Below are 27,505 nucleotides of genomic sequence, written 5' to 3' on the forward strand. Positions count from 1 at the left end.
CTTGGAGACACCTTGCACAAATCTGCAAGTCCTTCTCTAAGGCAATGTCTATGGGGGATAATGCACTTTTGAGACTAATTACCATTGGCTATGTACATTCAGGTCAATAACATGGAACTGTGGTACCAAGTGACAGCATAGAAAGTGCAAGAGATTGTCCCTTTCCTAGTTATTTTTTTTATTAAAAAAAGAGACCAACACCAAGGAGAAAATAATTGGGTCAATCAAACCACAATAGCATATAGAGTCATACCAACTTACCCACACTAGTCCCACTTTCCTGTGTTTGGCTTCTATCCCTCAAATTATCCTATCCCTGTATTGTCATTCCTTAAAAATTGCAATAGTACCTGCCTCAACAACCCACAATCCTCTGTGTAAAAAGCAACGCACATCTCATTGTTTTCCACTAGTAATGTATGTCTTCAGGAACTTCATTCCTGCTACAAAACCTCTACAGTTGCTATGACCTTAAATATTGTTCTCATTTATTTCACAACATCTACTCATTGGGAAACATTATATACGCCCTCAAATGATTTTGTTTTGGCTATAAGGGGAGAGGCAGCTTTCTACGCCTGGACACTCATCAATTTTATTGCATGATTCTGCACTGAGCACATTCCAAGATTTACAATGTAATACAGACTTACCATCTGAAACCGGTTCACTTCCTTGGAGCTTATCTGAAATCAAAAGGACAAAATTTAATTGTAGAAGCTTTATACCTAGTCAACCAACTTGTGCACACATTATAGGAGCAGGAGGCCCTTGAACATCTTCAGGTATTCAGTAAGATTTCCGATCTATCTCCACTCATCTCATAATTTTTACCTTTTAGTCTATAGATTTAAAATTAATAACTGGCCTAACTTCAGCTGCCAAAAATGAAAGATGCAATTTTTTAACCACCATTCTTGTTCTGCAATCATCAACCAAATTTCAATCAAACTGCCTGAAACATCTACATGCTGCTGTTCGCAACATCCATGTTGCAAGCCTACACAGGCAAGGCACCTCAACTCTTACTCTTCTATATTGACGACTACTTCCGGGCTGCTTCATGCACTCGTGATGACCTCATCAACTTCCACCTTGATCTCAAATTCACCTGGACCATCTCCAGCAACACTCGGCCTCCATCTCGAAAGATGAGCTTTCCTCTGACATACTATATACTCCCACAACTACACTTCTTCACACCAGTTCCCTGCAAGGATGTTATTCTTCCAATTTCTCAGTCTCCGCTGCATCTGTTTCCAAGAGGGAACATTCATTTGTATCAACTACTAAAATCCATGGCAAAATATTAATTGTCCAATTCCTTAAATTATAAAAACTATTAGAAGCCAAGCAACTCTTTCCCCTAGTATGTTTAGGCCATTCTTAGTGTTCAAAGCAAGTCATCATGAGAATACATTCCAGAGCACTCCAAAAATAGCACTTATTTTCCCCAAACTGAGCTTAGTAGATTTGTTATCCAAGGTATTACATACAAATGCAAATGATTGAAATCAAGATCCAAATGAAATGGGACTGAATTGCTCCCTTTGTTTAAAAGTAATAACACAATGCTGGAGAAACTCAGCAGGTCAAATAATGTACATTGTATTGCAAAGATACATAGCCAACATTTTGGGCTTGAGCCCTTCAACAAGGTATGAGCAAAATGGTGGAGGGGAAGGTCAGCACAGGCTCACAGGCAGAGAGGGTACAACAGCAAATGAGGGAGGAGGAGAGAGAGAAGGGGCAGAGAGAAAGAACAAGGATTGGGTTTGTGGAAACAGGAGAATTAGATGTTAATGCCATCTGGTTGATAATGCCCAGACAGAATTAGGCATTGCTCCTCCAATGTACAGGTGGTCTTCCTTGGACAGTACACAAGACCATGGACAGACACGGCAGCACGGGAATGGCGCACAGAATTGAAATAGTTAGCCACTGGGAGATCCTGTTATGGGTGCGGAAAGAGTGAAAGTGCTCAACAAAGCAATCTCCCTTTCTCTCCGACATGGAGAAGGCCACAACGGGAACAACAAATGCAGTAGACGACTCCTGCAGATTCGCATGTGTTGTTTAACTTGGAAGGGCTGTTTGGGGCACTGGATTGGAGATGTAGGTACGTGTAGTATTTCCTGCTGCTACAGGGGAAGATGCCAAGGGAATGACTGGTGGGATAGGATGAGGTCCCTACGGAAGGCAGAGAGGAGATGTGTCTGGTGGTAGGATCACTTTGCAGGTGACAGAAATTGTGGAGGCTGGTGGGATGGTAAGTGAGGATGAGGGGAATCCTGTTGTTGCTGTGTCTAGGGGCAGAGGGGGCCATGGCAGATGTGAGAGAAATGGAGGAGATGCAAGTCAGGGCTGAGTTGATAGTGGTAGAGCGGCAGCCACATTTTTTCCTCTTGTCCGTTTCATGTGTTTGTTGGTTTGTCAAGATCTTCATCCTGTCACTTACCACTGTGCTGATCTTCTTTTTCCCATCAGTTGCCCGCAGGAGACACTTGTTATCAGCAGGTTCAAAATTGTCAGGGTTTCCTTTTCGCGGAACTGGCTTTGTCCGACCATCATCTACAGAAAAGGTCACGTCAATATCTATCAACTCACTCCACTTCACATACTTGATGGTTTAATGCTTTTCTCTACCCGCCTCCACACCTCCAACCTGAGATCCCCCAATGCAGGCCAGTGTTCAGGGTTCATTTGCCCCACTGCCAGTTGCTGCCACCTCAGCCACCTGGTTCCTCTGCCCTGGAATTCCTTCCTCTATATGTCACTCCCTCTAATGATACTGTATGTTGCACGCCTCTTTGTCAGATGTCTTTTTCAATCTGTCCCTCTAGCATCAAGCAGTCTTTCTTTCTTTGGCTTGGCGGACGAAGATTTATGGAGGGGATAAATGTCCACGTCAGCTGCAGGCTCATTGGTGGCTGACAAGTCCAATGCGGGACAGGCAGACACGGTTGCAGGGGAAAATTGGTTGGTTGGGGTTGGGCGTTGGGTTTTTCCTCCTTTGTCTTTTGTCAGTGAGGTGGGCTCTGCGGTCTTCTTCAAAGGAGGTTGCTGCCCGCCGAACTGTGAGGCGCCAAGATGCACGGTTTGAGGCGAGATCAGCCCACTGGCGGTGGTCAATGGGGCAGGCACCAAGAGATTTCTTTAGGCAGTCCTTGTACCTCTTCTTTGGTGCACCTCTGTCACAGTGGCCAGTGGAGAGCTCGCCATATAACACGATCTTGGGAAGGCGATGGTCCTCCATTCTGGAGACGTGACTATTACACATGGTCAAAGCTGCTACCCAAGTAAAGAGAGAACACAATAGTTGGCACAATCATAGTTCACATTCTAGCCATTCCATGACACAATACAATACAACGTAGTTAACTAAACATAGCAATGTCCAAGAGGTTCAAATGGAATGCCAAGCACTAGCAGTGTGATGCTTTGGGAATCACCTTTTTACACACCAATGACACTATACTTAGCAGATGTCATCTCAGGTTTTGACAGCAAAATGTTACCTTCTGAAGAAAAACTAACTTGTTTGGTTTTGAGAACGAACTGATGGATTTCCAGAGGAATATGAAAAGAAAGATGCTTATTTTCACTTTGATTCCTGTTAACTTTTTCTTAAAGCAGGCAGATGCTTGTAATAAAACAGTTACAACAGATCCACTAGGAATTTGGAGTGGAAGCTATGGTGGAAACGCCATGCCTCTCCCAATTCTCCATCTGAACCCATCAATGTTTCACTCCTACCTCCTTCCATGGCAAGGGTGTGGCAGATGGAGTACAATGCCGATACATGTGAGGGCATTCACTTTGGAGGGAAAAATTCAAAATCGGACTATAATATGTAGGTGCTCCCCATCATATGTCCATGCTCTGGTCTGGATTACCAGTCGTATCTCAGAATGGACGCATGTTGAAATTGCGCACTTGTTAGTCAGCGTCCGTAGGCTGGGCGTGGCCAACTTGGTTCCTGTACACATGCATGAGACTTCGGAAGGTGCATGCTTGTAGGTTCAGGTATTGGAGTTCGGTTGGCACATGCGTGAGAGTTAAGCGCCTTTAACTCATGTGCATGCGCACAGGAATCAAGATGGTTGCATCCAGCCTACAGACTCCAGGTCACCGACTAACAGTAAGTATGCACATTTTGGCTCTTACATGCCCTGTATTCCTGTTATAGTTTGTCAAAGACAACAAACTGCATAAATTTTATATTTTTTCTTCTTTTTTTTTATAAACGGATGCAATTCGCAAGGGAACAACCTGTAAATGTGAAAGATTACAGCATACTATTGTGCCAAGAGACCTGGGAATGCTTGTATACGAATCACAAAACATTAGTCTGCAGATGCAGCAGGTAAATGGAATGTTGACCTTCATTGCTAGAGGGATTGAATTCAACAGCAGGGAGGTTCTGCAGAGGGCACTGATAAGGTCACACCTGGAGTACTGGGTGCATTTCTGATCCTCATGATAAAAGATGTACCTGTTTAGAGGCAGAACCAAAGAGGTTCACCAGGTTGATTTCAGAGACTAGGGGAGGTTAGCTTTCATGGCGAGATTGAATAGCCTGGGACTATACTCATTGGAGTTTAGGAGGATGAGGAGAGATCTTATAGAAACACATCAAATTATGAAAAGAATAGTTAAGATAGAAGCAGATAGGTTGTTTCGACTAGCAGGTGAGAACTGGGGGCATAACCTCAAGATTCGGGGGAGTAGAGTTAGGATATACACGAACTGGTAGAGGTTGCCTCACTGAATATATTTAAGACACAGTTAGATAGATTTTTGAATAGTAGGGGAATTGAGGGTTATGGGAAAACACAGGTAAGTGGAGCTGGCATTGGCCACAGCAGGTTCAACAGGCCAGGCAGCTTATTCCTGCTTCTATTTCTTATGTTCTTCTCTCGCGGAGAGCAGCAAATCTTATATTTATAAAAGTGTAGAACAAGGTGACTAGGAGTGAGTTCCAACAGCTCAGCAGAGGTGACAGAAGAGTGTATGGGATTTCAGCTGATTGCTTCTCACCTTGAGATCCACATTCACAAAGGGAGTGGAGAAGGGGTATGAACAATCAGGATCAAATCGGTCTTCAATGTGGCGAAGAGTCAATTCAGTTCAAAATGTTGGCAGAGAGGGATGGAGTTGATGGCTAGGAGATGAGTTTGTCATGGGATGAAGACCATGGCTTAAAACCTTTAACATCTGCTCATCCAGTAGTAGGTGTCTGATGGTTTAGACGTGGGTGAAGAAGTATGGTGGGTGTCACTGGCACATGCATTGAAATGCAGTTTCTTAAAAAAGTTGTGAAGTGAACTACAAATGATAAAAAGGAGGTAGACAAGGATAAATCCTTGAGAAACTCCACAGGAAATGCTGAAGTGGAACCATTACTGGTGATGCTCTGGTTATGAGAAGATCCAGGAAGGACTGACCTATGCCACAGAAAGGTGTATTAGAGACCCTTGAAATTGAAGGGTTACTTCTGCTCCCATTCCAAGTCAGCTGCTAATGACAGAGGAGCAACGTGATGCAGACAACTGCATAAAAAACTGCAAACAGGTCACAAGTCCAAGGAGGATAAATCTTCACAATATTGTAAGATGTCACTTACAGTTTTGAACAGAGCTTTTAAACATTATGAAAGGAAATGGAAACCTGATTGGAGGCATTCAAACAAGTAGGTCTGGGAACAAATTTAAGAGGGTGCACCATTCAGATTCAAGGGCTGAGGTGAGTTGAGATTTCAGTGGGGAAAAAAACTAACATAGACTACTCACGCAGCAATGCATTGGGACTGGATTGAATGCCAAATCGGAGGCTGGTCTTAAAACCAATGAGCAGCTGTCCCACCGTAAAGAAAGCCACCACTATGTCACAGCCATCAATGAACACTGGTGCAATCAAATCATTCAAGACAGACTACAACAAAGAACAGTAGACCACAGGAACAGATCTGAATGTCACAATGCCTGCATCAAACATGATGCCAAATTAAATTAAATCTCTGATGTTTGCACATGATGTATATTAATTAGAAAAAGTTATCAAGGGTCAAGCAACGAAATGAATTGTGTTTTATTCATTGTGGATTCATTGTTTATTCAAATGTGGATGTTACTGGCATTGTTCACTACCAACTGCCATTGAGCTGAATAGGCTATTAAAAGCAACCATTCTGGGTCTCGTGTCACATACAAGTCTGACTAGTAGAAATGAAGGATATTAGTGAACTAGCTGTTTTCTTTTTAGCAATCTGGTAGTGGAAAGGTTAAAATGACTGAGATTAGCATTTGCAAAAGATTTCAATACTTGAATTCAATTTCATGAGCTGTCATGGTGGAATTCAAACATGTTTTTGAATCCATAGCATGAACTCTGGGTGCCACCGTGCACTTAAAAAGGACATCAGGCATTTCATTTCTTTACTCAATGGGTCATTTGGCTGATCCCTATGGGCCCAATGCTAAGCAAAACATGCAGGCAATGAAACTCACATTTCTTCATGGTGAGGTAAATGCTTCCTGAGGTGCGGCATTTCTGGAAAAGCCGTGTTAGCTCTGTCAGAAACTGTAGAGGGAACAAAAAGAAAATCAGTCAGCTCAAGCAAATTACATCAAAGCTATCAACACAAGTAGCAAACGTTGGACTGGGAAAGTGCAGGTTCCAGCGGCTTCAGAACACATAATTTGGAGTGACATAATGGATTCCAGCACCCTTGGTACAGACTGCATGAAGAATGCATGTTTCCCCTGTGACCGTTTGGATTTCCCTAATGGCTGGAGTTTCTCAAAGTCAATGACAAGCTTCTGGTCATGAAGGAGAAGACAGTTACAGAAAAATAAATGGAACAATGAGACTAGTCTGACAGTCTCAACAGACTTAATGGGTGAAATGGCCTTACCATATAATATAAACGATGTTTTTCCATTGTATCCACTGCACCACCCAATCCAGTGCTCCAGTCTTGATGTGACAAACCCACACAAATCTTTCAATTATTCCAATCTTCTTGCCCCATTATCTCCTCACTGAAGCATGACCCAGTGACCCGTGTAACTCTTAGCCACATGATACCCCCATCCTCCAGACCCAGCGTTAATCTTATACCACCAAAATTGACACATGCATAATGACTGCATGTGCAACTAAAAGCTGCTCCACTAATAACTCCAATCACAGCATAACCCTATACCAGGTCACTGATAGCCCCAGCCCAATGTAACCCTACACCAGGCCACTTATCCCAGACCCAAGCCCCTTTTACACAGCACTTGAAAGCCGGGTTTTATCTGCCTTTCAAGTGCTGTGTGAAAGCATCGAAGATTGAATGGTTTTGTGGGGGGGGTCCTAGACTTACCTGGCATTGATCTGCCAAGGTAGGTAGTCTCAGCGGTGGAGCATATTGGACTCACAGTGTGGATTTTTTAGGTTCTGTGTGAACAAGCAAGCCAGCTTCCAGAGAAAGGTTGTTTATACAGTAATAACGTGGTTTTTTTAGTGTAAAAAGGGCTCCAATGTAACCAAATACTGGACTACTGATAACCCCAGCACAGGATAGCCCTGTGCCAGGCCATTGATAATCATGTCAGAGTATAACCCTATACTAGCCCAACACTCGAGTAATGTTAACATTTGTTATAGTGTACCTGTCGGGCTACTGACAACCCGAATCAGTGTGGGAGCCAAATGTTTAGCATTGGGTGTGGGGGACGGTGGCATCCTGGGGTCCAAAGGTTGTGATGCCTGAATGTTCCTGTTGACACTGCCCTTTTTTAGTCCCAAGCACTATTCTTTTCAGACAGTTGGCGCAGGAGATTGGGTGCAAATTCTTATCGTTAGTGTGCAATGAACAATATGGCAGTATAGACGAGGAGGGTGAGTGAGCCTTGTATATTTTCTGTTGACCGTTACCATGGATTAAACATTCATTATTACAGATCATCTGTCACAGACAGTTGTAATAGATCATTTCCACATAGACATCACTACTTGGTATATTCAGACTATGTTATAAATCATTACAAGCCAGTGTTCATCAATAAACTGTTAAAAAACTCATCTAGACTTAGTAGTGGATTATATTGAAACGTGTCACAGTAAAGAGTTCCACCTAGCCTCCAAGTGGCTTTTCTGGATAGTAGTTACTACATTTATTAATCACAGAGTACCCCTACACATTAAACTACTGACAACCCTAATCAGTGTATCAAAGAACCAGGGCCTTCAGCCCTTCTAGACTATGCCAAACTATTTTTCTGCCTAGTCCCACTGATAAGTACCCAGTTCCTAGCCCTCCCATCCAGGTACCTGTCCAAATTCTTCTTAAATATTAAAATGGAGCCCACATTCACCACTTTAGCTGGCAGCTCATTCCACTCTCTGTGAAGTTCCCCCTAATCTTTTCCCCTTTAACCCTTACCCGTCCTCTGATTAGTATCTTATCGACCCTCAGTGGAAAAAGCCTCCTTACACTGACTCTATCCCCCTCATAAATCTCCCCTCATTCTTCTACACTCCAGGGGATAAAGTCCCAACCTGTTGATCCTTTCCCTGTAACTCGGTTACTGAAGTCTGGGAAACATCTTCTCTGCACTCTTTTTGATAGCTTTCCTTTAGTTAGGTGACCAAATACTTCAAATTTGGCCTCACCAATGTCTTATACAACTTTAATACAACATCCCAACTCCTGGACTCAATTTTTTGATTTATTAAAGCTAATATGCCAAAAACTCTCTTTACAACCCTATCTGTGATGCCACTTTCAGAGAATTATCTATTTGTACTCCCAGATCACTCTGTTCTACCGCACTCCTCAGTGCCCTACTATTTACTGTGTATGCCCCTTCTTGTTTTGTCCTTCCAAAATACAACACCTCACTCTTGACTACATTAAATTCTATCTGCCATTTCTCAGCCCATTTTACCAGCTGGTCCAGATCCCTCTGCAAGCTTTGAAAACCTTCCTCACTTTCCACAACTCCTCCAATCTTTGTGTCATCTGCAAACTTGATGATCCAATTTATCATCCAGATTAAGTGATACATGGTGGGCGGCGGTGGGGGGGGGGGGGGGGGGGAGAGAAGAGGAGGTTGGTGGGTTCAACAGATTGGAGAGGGAAGGATGAAGTAAATGTGGAATAAAACTTAAAAAAAAGAGAAAACTAAGAGTAGAGGGGATAGCACTCGTCGTTAAAAATGAAATCGGAGCAATAGAGATGACGCAAGATCGAAGGAGCAAAATGTTGAGTCCATTTGGGTAGCGATTAGAACAGTGAAGCAAAAAAAAACACATTGGAGTTGTCTATAGGCCACCCAATAACAACATTACAGTGGCACAGGCAATAAACCATGAAGTATGGGAGGCATGGAAGGATGGAATTGAGAGATAATAGCAAGTCTCCCCTCTTCTACAATCCAGGGAATAAAGTCCTAATCTTTTTAACCTTTCCCTGTAACTCAGTTCCTGAAGCCCGGACAATATCAAAGTAAATCTGTGACGAATTATGTTATATTTTATATTGTATATAGTATATAGATATGCTTTATAGGAGAAGAATTGTGAGGTTTTTTTTTTAAAGTTAGGTCACAAAAAGATACAAACACTTCACAACACAGATCTCATTTAAAATGCCAGAGCTCTGCTCAAGACAGTCCAGGCTCCCAGTGACTTTGTAAAGACAATGGAAACTGTTTTGCTGAAGGACTTCACAAGGAGTTGTTAATTGGACATGCTGTGGAGTAATGGATTATTGTTTTGGAAAGTAACAGATGAATGGGCTCAGAAGATTGGGTCCGGTACCCCAATCTGTCTGAATGCAGTTTGCTGTTCTAAGGTCATGTGGTTTTGCAAGCAGGGAGAGTCAAACAGGGTTTTCTCTAAGAGACAGAGAGACACACACTACTGGTTTTCTGCAGTGACTTTTGGAAGCTGGTTTGAAATCCCATTTTGAAGACAGGTTGTGAGTTCTGAGTTCAGCTTGTTCAAAGCCCTTATGGTCCATACAAGAGGAAATGGCTTGCTGTACAATGTTTCACCTGAGATAAAGGAAACAGAAGAGAAACTCTGGTGACCTGAAAGAAAGAGGTTATCATCTAGAAAACCATGATGGGGCAAGTTTCTTCAGCAAGACACTGAAGTGGCTGATGGGAAGGAACCAGTATGTGTGTATCCAATGAGCAACAAATCTCTCTCTTAAAACCGACAAGAACCTTCCTGAGCAGTAACCATTTACCTTTCAAGCACCAAAGCCTGGTGAAGATTCAGAAATGTTAAATTCTGTGCACAGTACAAGAATTGCCTGATACCAGTGAACTTGGAGGAGTGAGAAGTGAGATTGGACTTTTCTGAACCTACACACATCTTACATACATGTGCGCTTTGAATTATGAGGGGGTTAAGTTAGATTAAGTTAACAGTAATAAGTTTATGATCCGGTTTTTAATGTTTCAAGAAAATTAAAAGTAACTTTTAAGTAACCATTTGTCTTTGTGAATTTCTATTACTGCTGGGTTTTGGGTTCCTTTGGACCTGTCACACTTCTCTGCACTCTTTCAATCTTACTTACATCTTTCCTGTAGTTAGGTGACCAAAATTCCACACAATACTCCAAATATGGCCTCACCAATGTCTTATACAACTTCAACATAACATTCCAACTCTTATACTCAATACTTTGATTTATGAAGGCCAATATGCCAAAAATTCTCTTTACAACCTTACTACCTGTGACACCACTTTCAGAGAATTATGTATCAGTATTTCAGATCCCTCTGTTTTACTGCACTCATCAGTGTCCTACCATTCACCATGTATGCCTTCTTGGTTTGTCCTTCGACACCTAACACTTGTCTGCATTAAATTCAATCTGTCATTTTTAAAAACCCATTATTCAAGTCAGTCCAGAACTCTCTGGGACTGCATTCTCTAGAATTTAAAAAAAGAGGGGATCTTATAGCAATATACAAATAATGAAAGGCAGTAAGAAATAAGATTGAGGTAGGTAAATTGTTTCCACAGGTAGGGGAGACAGAATTATGGGACAGCCTCAAGATTCAAGGTAGTAGATTTAGGATGGAGTTGAGAAGGAACTGCTTTTGGCAGAGGGCAGTGAATCTAGTGGAATTTGCTGCCCTTTGAAGCAGTGGAGGCGATGTCAGTGAACCTAAAGCAAGGTTGAATAGATTTCTACATAGTAAAGGAATTAAGGGATGTTGGGACATGGCAGGTAGGTGGAGATGAGCCTATCATCAGATCAACCATGATCACATTGAATGGTGGAGCAGGCTTGACAGGCTGGATGGCCTACATCTGCTCCTAATTCTTATATAGGTGACAAACAACGGTCTCTGCACTGATCCCTGATGCATACCACGAATCACAGGCCTCCAGTATGAGAAGCAATCATCCGCCACGATTCTCTGGCTTTTCCCATATACCCAATGTTGAATCCAGTTTACTACCTGACCATGAACACTGAGCTTCTGAACCTTCCTGACTCATCTCCCATGTGGGACCTTGTCAAAGGACTCACTAAAGTCCATGTGGACAACATCCACAGCCTTTCCTTCATCAACATTCCTGTGGAAAAACACTATCAGTTAAACATGACCTACCATGCACAAAGCCATGTTGACTGTCCCTAATCAGTCCATGGCTATCCAAATAATTGTATATCTGATCTCTTAGAATACCTTCCAATAATTCACCTACTGCCGACATCAGGCTCACAAGCCTACAACTTCCAGGATTACTTTTAGAGTCTTTTTTATAACAGAACAACATGAGCTACCATCCAGCACCACACCAGTGACCAAGGACATTTTAAATATTTCTTCCGGAAATATTTCTCCCTTGCAATTTCTATGCTAGTCTCCCTCAAGATCTGAGGGAATATCTTCTCAGGCCCTGGAGATTTATCCACCCTTATTTGCTTTAAGGCAGCAAGCACTTCCTCCTCTTTAATCTGTATAGGTTCCATGACCTCACTGCTTGTTTTCCTAAATTCCCTCGACTATGTGCTATTTTCCTAAGTAAATCCTGATAATGCCAATCATAGCGTATCCCTACGCCACTACTAATAACCCCAATCACCGTGTATCCCTATGCCGGTTTATCACAAACAATGTCAGTGCAACACTACATCTGTCACCACTGTGAGCATCTGTCACAGCATAACCTGAACTGGTCTCCAGTTAACACCCAGAGTGTAACCTTTCACCAGAAAAACTATAACACCCATCAGAGCATAACCTTACACCAACTGGTCCACTGTTGACACCCGTCTCATCCCCTTTTGCACAGAGCTTGAAAGCCGGGTTTTATCTGCCTTTCAATCATTGTGCTTTTAAAAAAAAAATCGAAGGCAGATTGGGGGGTCCAAACTTACCAGCGTTCGATCTGCCAAGGGATGTCCCAGCGCTCCAGAACCAATTGGCTCTTTTGCTTCAGGAAGTCAGCTTGCAGCATGGAAAGGATTATGGAGCCAGCTTTTTGCTGCTGTGTGAACATACAAGCTGACTTCTTAAGGTAGGTCATGCCTATGGCAATACCACAGCTTTGCAGTATAAAAGGGGCTACAATGTAACCTTACACCAGTCCACCCGGCTTCAGTGTAACCACTCCCCAGTCTCAATTATGCACCACTTCTCAGTGTGACCACCCTAAAGTAAAGTTGCTCCTTGCCCCAACATAATCTCAGCCCTTGCCAGACCCACTTAACCAATTCCCCAGTGTAACCAGGATGAGCTATCCTCAGACCCGGTGACATCCCAGGGTGAAGTTATCTGCTACCTCAGTAAAATCGATTACACCATTGCCCAGAGCCTCCAGCACCATTAACAACCCACCCACTGTAGGGTTTCACCCTGCCCTAGTGCAATTTTCCCGGGCACTCAACTCCACCCCAGGCCCATCCAACACCCCCCCCCCCCCCACCCCACTAGCCCTATCCTGGCACACCAGGCTCCACCCTACCCCACACCCTCCAACTCACCCAGCACCCCCAGCTCCACCTGCCCCAGTGTGGTCATCCTGGACACAGTTAAACACTAGCCCTTTTCCACTAGCACTGTGTCCCAGGAAATAAATGGAAATTTATTAGGACAGGGTCCAGTGGAAAAGGAACATGGTCCAAACACTGACGCTGGGGATTAACCTACTCATATCCCCACTGTTTACTGACACCGGCAGTGCAACTGATTGTGACTGATTGTGACTTTGCCTTTAGACACATTTACTCCCTGTCCAGTGCAAGTTCCACCCAGTCAATTACCCCCAACACAGTGTAACCCCCTGACACAACCCCAAACCCTATGTAGCGACAAGGGGTAGCACCCCTGTAACACAATTACCACCCCACCCACCATTCTGAAATCTCCTCAGTACAGTTAACCCCCCCCCCCTGTCTCAATCTGCACACAGTTTCCCCATGTCCCAGAATAATCCTAGATCTAGTTACCCCTCATTTCAGTAGCCCCTTTTAAAATGCATCACCTTGGTAGCCCTCCTGGGACCTGAGTGCAATTACTGGGGCAAAGATGCTGGTAGCACCTTTCAAATCGCAGGGGGATCTACCCGTTAAATCACCAACCCAGAGATTTAAGGGGGATCCTGCCCCCGCAATGACCCATTACGCATTCACCAGAAATACTGCCGGATGTTCAGAAGCAGGCTGCCTGGTAACATGCATTCTAGCAATGACGTCATCGAAATAAGTAGATTGGCCATTTTCCTGTTCACATCACCAATGGACGTGACCTAGGTAAGTTTAACTGGGTTCCCTGACCTACCTCAGAGGTAGGTTAGGGGACCCGGTTGGATTCTGATGTGGTTGACTGGGTTGGACCCTTTCTAACTGTCATCTAACTGGGTCACTGGGCAAATTGTCTGATTAACCCTATTTTAAACGGCATTTTGAAAGGGCCTAGTGTGACCAATGCCCCATTGTAATCTTCCCATGTAAAGTTATTGCACCCTCCAGTATAACCTCACACCAGTTCGTTAACCCCTGCCACAGTGGCACTTCACACCAGTCTGTCAACCCCTGCCACAGTGGCACTTCACACCAGTCTGTCAACCCCTGCCACAGTGGCACTTCACACCAGTCTGTCAACCCCTGCCACAGTGGCACTTCACACCAGTCTGTCAACCCCTGCCACAGTGGCACTTCACACCAGTCTGTCAACCCCTGCCACAGTGGCACTTCACACCAGTCTGTCAACCCCTGCCACAGTGGCACTTCACACCAGTCTGTCAACCCCTGCCACAGATGCACTTCACACCAGTCTGTCAACCCCTGCCACAGTAGCACTTCACACCAGTCTGTCAACCCCTGCCACAGTAGCACTTCACACCAGTCTGTCAACCCCTGCCACAGTAGCACTTCACACCAGTCTGTCAACCCCTGCCACAGTAGCACTTCACACCAGTCCGTCAACCCCTGCCACAGTAGCACTTCACACCAGTCCGTCAACCCCTGCCACAGTAGCACTTCACACCAGTCCGTCAACCCCTGCCACAGTAGCACTTCACACCAGTCTGTCAACCCCTGCCACAGTAGCACTTCACACCAGTCCGTCAACCCCTGCCACAGTAGCACTTCACACCAGTCCGTCAACCCCTGCCACAGTAGCACTTCACACCAGTCCGTCAACCCCTGCCACAGTAGCACTTCACACCAGTCTGTCAACCCCTGCCACAGTAGCACTTCACACCAGTCTGTCAACCCCTGCCACAGTAGCACTTCACACCAGTCTGTCAACCCCTGCCACAGAAGAACCTCACACCAGTCTGTCAACCCCTGCCACAGAAGAACCTCGCACCGTAACTCCGCCACAGAAGAACCTCGCACCGTAACCCCGCCACAGAAGAACCTCACACCAGTCTGTCAACCCCTGCCACAGTAGCACTTCACACCAGTCTGTCAACCCCTGCCACAGTAGCACTTCACACCAGTCTGTCAACCCCTGCCACAGTAGCACTTCACACCAGTCTGTCAACCCCTGCCACAGTAGCACTTCACACCAGTCTGTCAACCCCTGCCACAGTAGCACTTCACACCAGTCTGTCAACCCCTGCCACAGTAGCACTTCACACCAGTCTGTCAACCCCTGCCACAGTAGCACTTCACACCAGTCTGTCAACCCCTGCCACAGTAGCACTTCACACCAGTCTGTCAACCCCTGCCACAGAAGAACCTCACACCAGTCTGTCAACCCCTGCCACAGTAGCACTTCACACCAGTCTGTCAACCCCTGCCACAGTAGAACTTCACACCAGTCTGTCAACCCCTGCCACAGTAGAACTTCACACCAGTCTGTCATCCCCTGCCACAGCAGAACCTCACACCAGTCTGTCAACCCCTGCCACAGTAGCACTTCACACCAGTCTGTCAACCCCTGCCACAGTAGCACTTCACACCAGTCTGTCAACCCCTGCCACAGTAGTACTTCACACCAGTCTGTCAACCCCTGCCACAGTAGAACTTCACACCAGTCTGTCATCCCCTGCCACAGCAGAACCTCACACCAGTCTGTCAACCCCTGCCACAGCAGAACCTCACACCAGTCTGTCAACCCCTGCCACAGAAGAACCTCACACCAGTCTGTCAACCCCTGCCACAGTAGCACTTCACACCAGTCTGTCAACCCCTGCCACAGTAGCACTTCACACCAGTCTGTCAACCCCTGCCACAGTAGAACTTCACACCAGTCTGTCAACCCCTGCCACAGTAGAACTTCACACCAGTCTGTCATCCCCTGCCACAGCAGAACCTCACACCAGTCTGTCAACCCCTGCCACAGAAGAACCTCACACCAGTCTGTCAAACCCTGCCACAGAAGAACCTCACACCAGTCTGTCAAACCCTGCCACAGAAGAACCTCCACCAGTCTGTCAAACCCTACCACAGAAGAACCTCGCACCGTAACTCCGCCACAGAAGAACCTCGCACCGTAACTCCGCCACAGAAGAACCTCGCACCGTAACGCCGCCACAGAAGAACCTCACACCAGTCTGTCAACTCCTGCCACAGAAGAGCCTCACACCAGACTGTCAACCCCTGCCACAGAAGAACCTCACACCAGTCTGTCAACCCCTGCCACAGAAGAACCTCACACCAGTCTGTCAACCCCTGCCACAGAAGAACCTCACACCAGTCTGTCAAACCCTGCCACAGAAGAACCTCGCACCGTAACTCCGCCACAGAAGAACCTCGCACCGTAACTTCGCCACAGAAGAACCTCGCACCGTAACCCCGCCACAGAAGAATCTCGCACCGTAACCCCGCCACAGAAGAATCTCGCACCGTAACCCCGCCACAGAAGAACCTCGCACCGTAACCCCGCCACAGAAGTACCTCACACCAGTCTGTCAACCCCGCCACCGTACAACCTCGCACCGTAATCCCTGCCACAGTACAACCTCGCACCGTAACCCCTGCCACAGTATAACCTCGCACCGTAACCCCTGCCACAGTATAACCTCACACCGTAACCCCTGCCACAGTATAACCTCACACCGTAACCCCTGCCACAGTATAACCTCACACCGTAACCCCTGCCACAGTATAACCTCACACCGTAACCCCTGCCACAGTATAACCTCACACCGTAACCCCTGCCACAGTATAACCTCACACTGGTCTGTCGATCCCTGCCACAGTATAACCTCACACCGTAACCCCTGCCACAGTATAACCTCACACCGTAACCCCTGCCACAGTATAACCTCACACTGGTCTGTCGATCCCTGCCACAGTATACCTCACAGCAGCCCCAGTTAAGCCTTGTAGAACAATAGAGCACTGTACAGGCCCTTGGGCCCTTGATGTTGTGCTGATGCATCTCTAATATATCCCTTCCTAAAAAAAGTACTAAACCCTCCCTACCCCACAACACTCTATTTTACTCTCTTATATGGCCCTAATGCTTTAGCTTCCACCACCATTCCTCACAACTATATGGGGGAAAAAAACACCCCTGATATCTCCCCTAAACTTCCCTCCATTAACTTTATACATATGTCCCCTGGCATTTGCCGATCCTGCACTGGGAAACAGGTGCTGGCTGTCCACCCTATTTTGCCTCTCATAATCTAGTCGACCTCTATCACATCTCCTTTCATCCTTCTATACTCCAAAGAGAAAAGTCTCAGCTCTGTTAACTTTGCCTCATAAGATTTGTTTTCCAATCCAAGCAGCATCCTGGTAAATCTCCTCTGCATCATCTTCATAGCTTCTACATCCTTCCTATAATGAGGTGACCAGAACTGAACACAATTTTTACCAGAGATTTGTAGAATTGTAACATGACCTCTCTACTGAACTTATTTACTATACTATCAACTTGTGTGGCGACGTTGAAGGATGTATTGATTTGCACCCCAAGGACACGATGTTCATTCACACTCTAAAGTAACCAACCATTAACCCTGTACTTAGCCTTCTGGTTTGTCCTTCCAAATGCATTACCTCACCCCCAATGCATTCCCCCCTCCTCCCTCCTCCCCTACCCCTTTCCAAACTCCCCTCCCCTTTCCAAACTCCCCTCCCCTTTCCAAACTCCCCTCCCCTTTCCAAACTCCCCTCCCCTTTCCAAACTCCCCTCCCCTTTCCAAACTCCCCTCCCCTTTCCAAACTCCCCTCCCCTTTCCAAACTCCCCTCCCCTTTCCAAACTCCCCTCCCCTTTCCAAACTCCCCTCCCCTTTCCAAACTCCCCTCCCCTTCCCTAACCACTACTCCCCTTCCCACCCTCTCCTTCCCCTTCCCCTTTCCCCTACCCCTTCCCTCCCTCCCTCCCTCTCTCTCTCTCTCTCTCTCCCTCCCTCCCCATTCCCTCCCACCCATTCCCTCCCACCCATTCCCTCCCACCTCATTCCCTCCCTCCCTCCCTCCTACCCTATTCCCTCCCTCCTTCCCCTGACCGTTCTAAGTCTGCGCCACGGCCTCTCACCGAGTCGCTCTCCAGCAGAACCATGATAACTCGTCACCGCCACTTGCTCGCTATACCGGAAGTATCCGGCTCCACCGGAAACATAGAATTGAACCAACCGCACGCCGCCGCTCTAATTTTTTATTGGTTCTTGCCGATATCTGGTGTGCAGGGCCCGGCCGCACGCTTTCCTGGGTGTGAAGAGGCAGGTGAATTGTGACGTCACCTAAATGATTGGCAGCTGTGTTTGATCTGGGGTTCGGCTCCGGATGACGAGGGCAGAATTTGCATTGTGTCGGTGAAAAGGCTTGTCTGATCATTTTAGGAGCTGGAATAAAATCAGGTTAACTTTAAGTTCTTGTGTTTAAAATCAAGTTAGAAACCCCATTTCCAACAGAAATGGGCCATTCAGCCCGTCGAGTCCAGCCTTCAAAAGTAACCTGAATAATGTACATTGCGCAAAATGATCATTGTACATTTAAACCCCCATTATCCGGTACCTACGGGGATTGTGGATGTTCGATATGCCAATTTTCCGGTTGACTGAGATTTACTCTTCCAATGCCTAACTAATTTTTTTTTTCTTTGGCTTGGCTTCGCGGACAAAGATTTATAGAGGGGTATGTCCACATCTGCTGCAGGCTCGTTGGTGACTGACAAGTCCAATGCGGGACAGGCAGGCACGATTGCAGCGGTTGCAAGGGAAAATTGGTTGGTTGGGGTTGGGTGTTGGGTGTTTCTTCCTTTGTCTTTTGTCAGTGAGGTGGGCTCTGCGTTCTTCTTCAAAGGATTGATGCCCGCCTAACTGTGAGGCACCAAGATGCACGGTTGGAGGCGATATTAGTCCACTGGCGGTGGTCAATGTGGCAGGCACTAAGAGATTTCTTTAAGCAGTCCTTGTACCTCTTCTTTGGTGCACCTCTGTCTCGGTGGCCAGTGAAGAGCTTGCCATAGAATACGATCTTGGGAAGGCGATGGTCCTCCATTCTGGAGACGTGACCCATCCAGCGCAGTTGGGTCTTCAGCAGCATGGATTCTATGCTTGTGGACTCTGCCAGCTCGAGTTCTTCGATGTTGGAGATGAAGTCGCTCCAATGAATGTTGAGGATGGAGCGAAGACAGCACTGATGGAAGCGTTCTAGGAGCTGTAGGTGATGCCGGTAGAGGACCCATGATTCGGAGCCGAACAGGAGCGTGGGTATGACAACGGCTCTGTACACGCTGATCTTTGTGTGTTTCTTCAGATGGTTGTTTTTCCAGACTCTTTTGTGTAGTCTTCCAAAGGCACTCTTTGCCTTGGCGAGTCTGTTGTCTATCTCTTTGTCGATCCTTGCATCAGATGAAATGGTGCAGCTGAGGTAGGTAAACTGGTTGACCGTTTTGAGTTCAGTGTGCCCGATGGAGATATTGGGGGGCTGGTGGTCATGGTGGGGAGCTGGCTGATGGAGGACCTCAGTTTTGTTCAGGCTGACTTCCAGGCCAAACATTTTGGCAGTTTCCGCAAAACAGGATGTCATGCGCTGGAGAGCTGGCTCTGAATGGGCAACTAAAGTGGCATCGTCTGCAAAGAGTAGTTCATGGACAAGTTGCTCTTGTGTCTTGGTGTGAGCTTGCAGGCGCCTCAGATTGAAGAGACTGCCATCTGTGTGGTACCGGATGTAAACAGCGTCTTCATTGTTGAGGTCTTTATTGGTTTGTTTCAGCATCAAGCTTAAGAAGATAGTAAAGAGGGTTGGTGCAAGGACACAGTCTTGCTTCACGCCGTTGTCAATGGAGAAGGGTTTGGAGAGCTCATTGCTCTATCTGACCCGACCTTGTTGGTTTTCGTGCAGTTGGATAACCATGTTGAGTAACTTGGGGGGGCATCCGAGGCGCTCCAGTATTTGCCAAAGCCCTTTCCTGCTCATGGTGTCAAAGGCTTTGGTGAGGTCAACAAAGGTGATGTAGAGTCCTTTGTTTTGTTCTCTGCACTTTTCTTGGAGCTGTCTGAGGGCAAAGACCATGTCAGTAGTTCCTCTGTTTGCGCGAAAGCCACACTATGATTCTGGGAGGACATTTACGGTGACACTAGGTATTAGTCTATTAAGGAGAATCCTAGCGAAGATTTTGCCTGCAATGGAGAGCAGCGTGATTCCCCTGTAGTTTGAGCAGTCTGATTTCTCGCCTTTGTTTTTGTACAGGGTGATGATGATGGCATCACGAAGGTCCTGAGGCAGCTTTCCTTGGTTACACCTGCATTAAGAATACATCGATTAAAAGCCAAAAGAAAGTGCAAATGTAAAATGTTTTTCTTTTAATAATCAGTGTTGTCTTTAATTATATAAAGTTTGCTTTAATTAGGTAATTCCTGTAAATTACAAAATTTAAATTCAAGTCTCAGTCGCTGGCACTGTAACAGCATTGCACTAGTTGCTAGGCTAACTGTGCCACCATTATAATTACTCCTTCCCCCAAGCTTACAGATAAAATCTTACTTGTAGCGGCCATCGCCGCAGGCCAACACCGAAAATGCTGTTTGAACACGCAATCAAGCAGGCCGCATGAGGCATCAGTGGTTTGATCCCATAGGCTGCTGCAAAATGGGCTCTGCCAGCCAATCGCCGTCGACAGATTGCAAACGGGTCAATCGGCGCCCAGGGAGGCACAAACCACACCCGTCGACGATGCTGCAGCAAAACGGGGTGGTCCATCCAACCGCCGACAGCTGGTCATAACGACACCAATCAGAGCCTGAAGGGGCACGGGTCAGGCCCATCAGTCACATGGCAGCCAGGGTCTGCCTGACCATATAAAAGAGAGCAGCCCGTTCATTAAAATTAGTGTCCACTGCACTCCTTGTTGTGCGTGCCTTATTTCCGAGCTAGAACCTCGAGACACGCCACATAGTAATATACTTAATGATATACTAATAAAGATAAAAACTCTTACCAAATAGGGATAGGGAGACACTTTGGGGTAATTGCCCCAGCAGTGAGCGGCACTAGCCGCTTCTTCATCCTGGGTGCCGACATTTTATTCAAACAGCTGCTCCAAGTGGGGCTCGACCAGGGCACTCCGCTGGCTGAATGTTTGTCCCCAAGGGGTTGTGGGTTTCTTCGGTGAACCTTTAGTATTACGATTTAAAACTTTTTTATTTAAAACTTTAGCTATTCTTATTTATTTCAAATTTTATTTCTTTATTTATTGCCTTTTTTAAAACTTTAAGATTTTCAAATTACATAAAAATTAAACACAAAAATAATAACAAAATAAACTAAACTAAGACAATATAAACACACCCCACCCTCCCTCCCACTCTCAGCAAGCCCCGCAAGGGGAGCAAAAAAAAATCAATTAACTACAAACATAAATTATATAATGTCTTAAGATATTTCTAAACCCATACATTCCAAATAAGATGAGCATCTTTGAACAAAAAAGGAATAATTATCATGCAAATTTTAAATAATTATTTTCCATGTAAATACAAGATCTCAATTCATTGTGTCAACTATTCAAATTTACTTCTACATCATCTTTCCTAGTAATTGCAATACACTTTCATGCTACTGCTAATGCTAAATAAACAAAAGCTATCTGAAACTTGTCCAACCCTAAACCAGTCAGTGAAACAGTATAACCCAACAAAAAAATTTCTGGATCTAATGGCAAAATTAAATAACTTTTCAAAAAAATTTTTCCCCAAAATGGTTGGACTTTATCACAAAGTGAAACTGCCTGTAAAAATGTTACCGTATGTAATCCACATCTAAAACATAAATCCGAATTACTAATTCCATATTTTTTCAATTTCTCAGGGGACAAATACAACTGATATTAAAAATTGTCATTAACCAAATTATATCTTACGTTAAGTAATTTAGTCACCCCATCTTGTCACATCTTAAGGTATATCATAAGATAAATCACCTTCCTATTTATTTTTAGATTTATTTAAATTTGGTTTATCCATACTATTTTGCAGCAAGGCATACATATCAGAAATAAAACCCTTTTTTGATGTATGCGAAATCAAAAACTCGAATTTCGTTAATTCAGGTAATTTTTTTTCTCTTCCATAATTATCCCTTACCAAATCTTGAACCTGATAATATACAAATAAAGAATTAACTGATATTCCAAATTTTTCTCTAAGTCGATTAAAAGAAAGAAACTGTTCTTCCAAACAATCTTCCATCACTGTTATACTTTCAGATTCCCATGCCTTTAAATACCTATTGTTCATCGTAAAAGGAATAAACCCTATTTTGACATAATGGAGCTTGAATTGATATCTACCCTTCCTATTAGTCCAAATCCCTAATAAATGTTTTAAAACAGGCATGTTATATCCCTGTAATAAACAAGAGTCCCACTTAAATATAAACTGATGACCCTGAGACTCAGAAATACAAGCTAATTCCACTTTAGCTCAACTACGAGATTGCGTAATATCCAACATTTTATTAATAAATTTTAATTGTGTGGCTTCATAATAATTTTGAAAATGGGTAATTGAAGTCCTCCTAAAGCATATTTCCATATTAATTTCTGTAACGCTACTCTTGCCAACTTCCCCTTCCATAAAAACTTCCGTACTGCCGAATTCAAATCTTGAAAAAATACTTTTGGAAGTGAACAAGGAATCGTTTGGAAAAGATATTGAATACATGGGAAAATATTCATTTTAATACAATAAATAATAGGTAAATTGTATCATTTATTTATAGCCTTGACATTTTTTGCCCGTTGTTTGAATTTCTGTTTGATTGAGTGTCAGATAATGGGGATTTTACTGTACTTGGCTATTCAACTTGCTGTGATTGACAGTGTGATGGTGATTCAGAATACTCCTTAAAAAAACTGCCATTTTGGAATGCATTCAATTGCAGCTGTATTGTTGTAGCTAATGGCCATTGGACTTCTACGGTGCTGTTGATTAAGCAAAGAATGTTAGTCAGGGCACCTGTCATGTTAACAAATTCTCTATCAAGTCTGGTCAACATTAATCTCTCAGGCAGAATCACAGAAACAAATAGGTAATGTTCACATTACCTCTGTTGTGAATTTGGTCTATGCACACTATGGCTGGTTTTCCTAATTGGTCAAAAGACTACCTGATGATTGAAAGTTCCATACAAATGAAAGAAATTCCTGTTCACTGGTGCAAATGATACTGCACTTTTGCCAAACAACAGAAGAGTTCTTTTGGAAGCCTAATCAAGTTTTGAAAGCAGGTTTATTTATGATGGGTTGACAGGAACAGATCGGGGTCTCAAAGTTGATACCTCTGATTGGCTTTGCTGTGATATCTCCATCTTTTTATGATACTGCAGTGAACTGAGATTCACTGGTGGGGTGTTATACTGTTGACTGGCTCTGCCTTCCAGCTCCACCACCATCTACCCATATATAACCCTGGTTTCCTGCCTAAACCCTGAGACCTTCTGAAGACCACGGTAGGACCCTACCCTCAGTTATAAGCTAATAAAAGCATATGTTCTCCTTCCAGTCGTGAGAGCTTTTGTTCATGCTACAATTTTAATAGCTTATTCCCTAGAAGATGGAAGTGCTGGTTAAGCCAGGGGTGCTGCTGATGGACCCGCTGACCCCCGACGTGGTTGAGGAGTTCACGTACTGGCTAGACTGCTTCCAGGCCTACCTGAACATCTTCCACACAGATGAACTCAGGAGGTCATATTTGATGCTGCCATCGAGGCTTTGAAGGCTTGGTACCTGAAGTCACAAAACAAGGTCCTAGCGAGGCACCGACTCGCTCTACATCACCAACAGCCAGGAAAGACCATCGATGATTACCTGCTGGATCTGTGGATGCTTGCCAAGAAATGCAGGTACAAAACGGCTACAGGCCACATTCGTGAGGAAGAACAGATCCAGGAAACTCTAGTCGCGGGGGTCTGCTTGCGGTACGTGAGGCAGCAACTGCTTGAGTCAAGTAAGAAGGACCTGGCTAGCCATATTGAACTGGCCGAATCGCTGGAACAGGCCAAGCTCAAGAACGATGAGCTCGAAGCCAACGAGCTCATTCACCCTTCCAAGGACAAGCTGCTCCCGCTACCACAGTCCTAACGGCTGCTGCTTCCCATGCTAGGGAATGCTTTCTCTGTGGCAAGAGCCAACATCCCCGATCTCGTTGCCCGGCTAAATACTCAGTTTATTTCAGCTGTGGCAAGAAAGGACTTTGGGTGAGGGCTTGCCACAGGAGGGGGAGCCCGGGGAAGTTCACGGCCTGCACCGCTCCCGGATCCAATTCCAGCCCAAAGCAGTTTGCCTTGAATTTGCCTGAACCCACTTGTTGCGCTATATGCCGAAGGAGGGTGGCTGCGAGAAACTGGTGCGAAAAGGCTCGGCAGCCATCTTGCTGCGACTCAAATTCAGACTCGGTGCTATCATCGTCGAAGGAGGAAGGGGGCGGCCATCTTGCTGTGCCATGAGGTCGAAGCCATCTTACCCACATATAACCCAGGATGGCAGGGGCCACTTGAGTGAGGAGTACAGAGTTTCCGGGGTCCTAGCCTCGATGGTTCTAGATCAGGAAAGACCTCACCATCTTAGCAACTCCATAGTGACTGTGAAGGTAAATGGACATTCCACGAAATGCGTACTTGACATGGCCTCTACTTAAAGCTTCATAGACTCATGGATTGTACAAGAATACAACCTAAAAATGTATCCTTCCAATTATTGTATATTCCTTGCGTCTCATTCGCCATCTACCCATATTCAAGAACATTGTATAGTGCATTTATCGTTTGAGATGGGGGGGGGGGTGGAATTTTGTAAAATACACCTGTATATACTTAATGAATTGTGTCCTCTGGTGTTGTTGGGTCTGGACTTCCTGTGTCACCTTAAAAATGTAAACTTGGAGTATTCTGGTCCCATCCCCCCATAACGGTTCGGAATGGAGAGCCCCTAAAATCAAAACCCACAGGCAGCCACTCCACACTGAATATCGACCCCTCATTTCTCTTCCCAAATCTGTCCCCAGACTGCAAACCTATTGCTACCAAGAGCAGGAGGTACAGCACAGGAGATCGAGACTTCATAAAGTCTGAGACACAACGTTTACTCAATGAAGGTATCATCGAACCTAGCACTAGCCCGTGGAGAGCGCAAGTGGTGGAGGTAAAAGGGGAAAACAAGTCTAGGCTAGTAACTACAGCCAAACTATTAATCGGTTCACACTCTTGGACGCATAACACTACCTCGAATTGTGGACAAGGTGAATGATATTGCACAGTATCAGATCTATTTGACCATTAACCTGAAAGCTGCTTATCATCACTGCTGATCCATTCCGAGGACCGTCCATATACGGCATTTGAGGCTCCCTTATCAATTCCGGAGGCTCCCTTTTGGTATTACTAATGGGGTTTCTATCTTCCAGAGGCACATGGACAGAATGGTTGATGATTATAGTTTGAAGGCTACCTTCCCCTACCTCAATAACGTCACCATCTGTGGCTATGCCCTGGAGGACCATGACACCAGAGTTTTCTCCACGCAGCAAAAGCCCTGAACCTCACTTATATCTCTAGCAAGCATGTGTTCAGTACTAAACATCTGGCTATCCTTGGCTACATGGTGGAGAATGGCATCATTTTCCCCCACCCCAATAAGATGTGCCCCCCTTGTTACAGCTCAACTTTCCCAGGACCATAAAGACTTTGAGGAGATTTCTGGAGTTTTTCTCATATTATGCCGAGTGGATTCCTCAATACACTGATAAGGTTCGACCCCTCTTAAAAGCTACTTCTTTCCCCTCCCAGCTGAAACCCAAACGGCTTTTAACTATCTCCAGAACCACATTGTGAAAGCCGCCATGCACACAGTGGACAAGAATGTACCTTTCCGGGTGGAAAGCGACGCTTTGGACGTTGCCCTGGCCGCTACCTTCAACCAGGCAGGCAGGCTGGTTGCATTTTTTTCCTCTCGGACATTGCAAGGCCATAAACACCAGAACCCCTCTGTGGAAAAGGAGGCTCAAGCCATTGTAGAAGCCATGAGGCACTGGAGACACTACCTGGCTGGTAGATTATTTACACTCCTCATTGACCAGTGCTCTGTCACATTTATGCTTAATAATGTCAAGAGGGGCAAAATCAAAAATGACAAGATTGCTAGGTGGAGGATCGAGCTCTCCACCTACAATTATGACATTTCCTATTGGCCAGGAGCTCTTAATGACCCTCCAGATGCCTTATGAAGAGGAAGCTGTGCCTCTGCACACACCGGCCAACTGTGGTCTATGCATAATGAGCTCTGCCATCCAGAGGTCACCCGCATGGCTCATTTTGTCAAGGCGTTCAATCTTCCCTACTCCATGGAAGATGGCAGGGAAATGACCAGGTCTTGCACTTCAACCACCCCACAAAGGTGCACCTGATTATGTCATCCAGGCCCTTCGAAAGGCTCAGTGTCGATTTTAAGGGACTTCTCCCCTCCATGAACAGGAACACTTTCTTCCTCTCCATCATTGATGAGAACTCCCACTTCCCGTTCGCCATCCCATGTCTAGACACGTCCTCTTCGTCAGACATAAAGGTCCTAGACTCCAGTTTTTGCCCTGTTCGGGTATCCCAGCTATATCCATAGTGACTGGGGCTCATGCTTTATGAGTGATGAGCTACATCAGTTCCTGCTGGCAAGTGGCATCACATCCAGCAGGACTACTAGCTACAACCCCCGGGGGAACACGCAGGTTGAAAAGGAAAATGCCATGGTCTGGAAGGCTGTCAAATGGGGCCTCAAGTCAAGAGGCCTTCCAGACACACGCTGGCAGGAAGTTCTCCCTATTGCTCTCCATTCCATCCGGTCGCTACTATGTACAGCGACCAATGCTATTCCTCACGAGCTCCTATTCACTTTCGAGAGAAGGTTGGCATTAGGAACTACACACCCAACATGGCTCACCAATCTTGGTCCGGTCCTTCTCAGGAAGCACGTGAGGAGAAGAAAGACCAACCCAGGGTGGAAAGGGTGAAACTGCTCCACGCCAATCCCACGTATGCCTACTTGGAGCACCCGGATGGCAGGGAGGACACCGTCTCCATCAGGGACTTGGCAGCCACCAGAACAGAGGGTCCATTGCCTCAAGCGCCCTACGAGCCATGGAGCTCATTTTTGCTACCGTCAGTCAGGGCCTTAGGAAATCCAGTTCGGGAGGAAAGTACATCCCCCTCCATTGTAGAGCCGGAGACCCTGCCCACCACTCCTCCCTCACAAGCGGACCAAAAGCCCTCCTGTGGTTAGGCGCTCCACCATGATCTCCAGACCTCCAGATCGCTTAAATTTGTAAATAACTGTATATTTTTCTTTTTTTTTTCTGAATCTTTTTTTTCTCTATCTTCACCCACAGACCCTAAATTCTGCAGGAAGAGGTGAATGCAGTGAACTGAGATTTACTGGTGGTGTGTTGTGCTGATGGCTAGCTCTGCCTCCCAGCTCTGCCCCCATCTGCCCATATATAGCCCTGGTTTCCCGTCGCCTAAACCCTGAGCCCTTCTGAAGACTACTGTGGGACCCAGCCTCAGTTATAAGCTAATAAAAGCACATGTTC

The 27,505-nt window shown here is 45.4% G+C and overlaps 1 protein-coding gene and 1 long non-coding RNA gene across 5 annotated transcripts in view; one reads left to right on the top strand and one right to left on the bottom strand.

The window, feature by feature from the left end:
- srp14 (signal recognition particle 14) overlaps positions 1–27,505 on the bottom strand; it is a 34,866-nt gene that overhangs the window by 2,100 nt on the left and 5,261 nt on the right. The window contains exons 1-4 of one of the 4 annotated variants that reach the window (XM_069917110.1): positions 17,965–18,065; positions 6,510–6,582; positions 2,459–2,571; positions 654–686 (exon numbers count right to left, since the gene is read on the bottom strand). In XM_069917110.1, coding sequence (XP_069773211.1) covers positions 654–686; positions 2,459–2,571; positions 6,510–6,582; positions 17,965–17,988 — 243 coding nt within the window. In that variant the 5' untranslated portion in view covers positions 17,989–18,065. Of the gene's footprint in view, positions 1–653; positions 687–2,458; positions 2,572–6,509; positions 6,583–9,913; positions 10,031–17,181; positions 17,279–17,964; positions 18,066–27,505 lie in introns of those variants that run through there. The other 3 variants (XM_069917108.1, XM_069917107.1, XM_069917109.1) reach the window with 3 other exon arrangements.
- On the top strand, positions 17,914–27,492 carry LOC138753752 (uncharacterized). The gene is made up of 3 exons (XR_011351404.1): positions 17,914–18,286; positions 20,124–20,220; positions 27,305–27,492. It is a non-coding gene; the product is annotated as an uncharacterized lncRNA (long non-coding RNA).

This window comes from Narcine bancroftii, chromosome 2, assembly GCF_036971445.1.
Source record: "Narcine bancroftii isolate sNarBan1 chromosome 2, sNarBan1.hap1, whole genome shotgun sequence".
Taxonomy (NCBI): Eukaryota; Metazoa; Chordata; class Chondrichthyes; order Torpediniformes; family Narcinidae; genus Narcine; species Narcine bancroftii.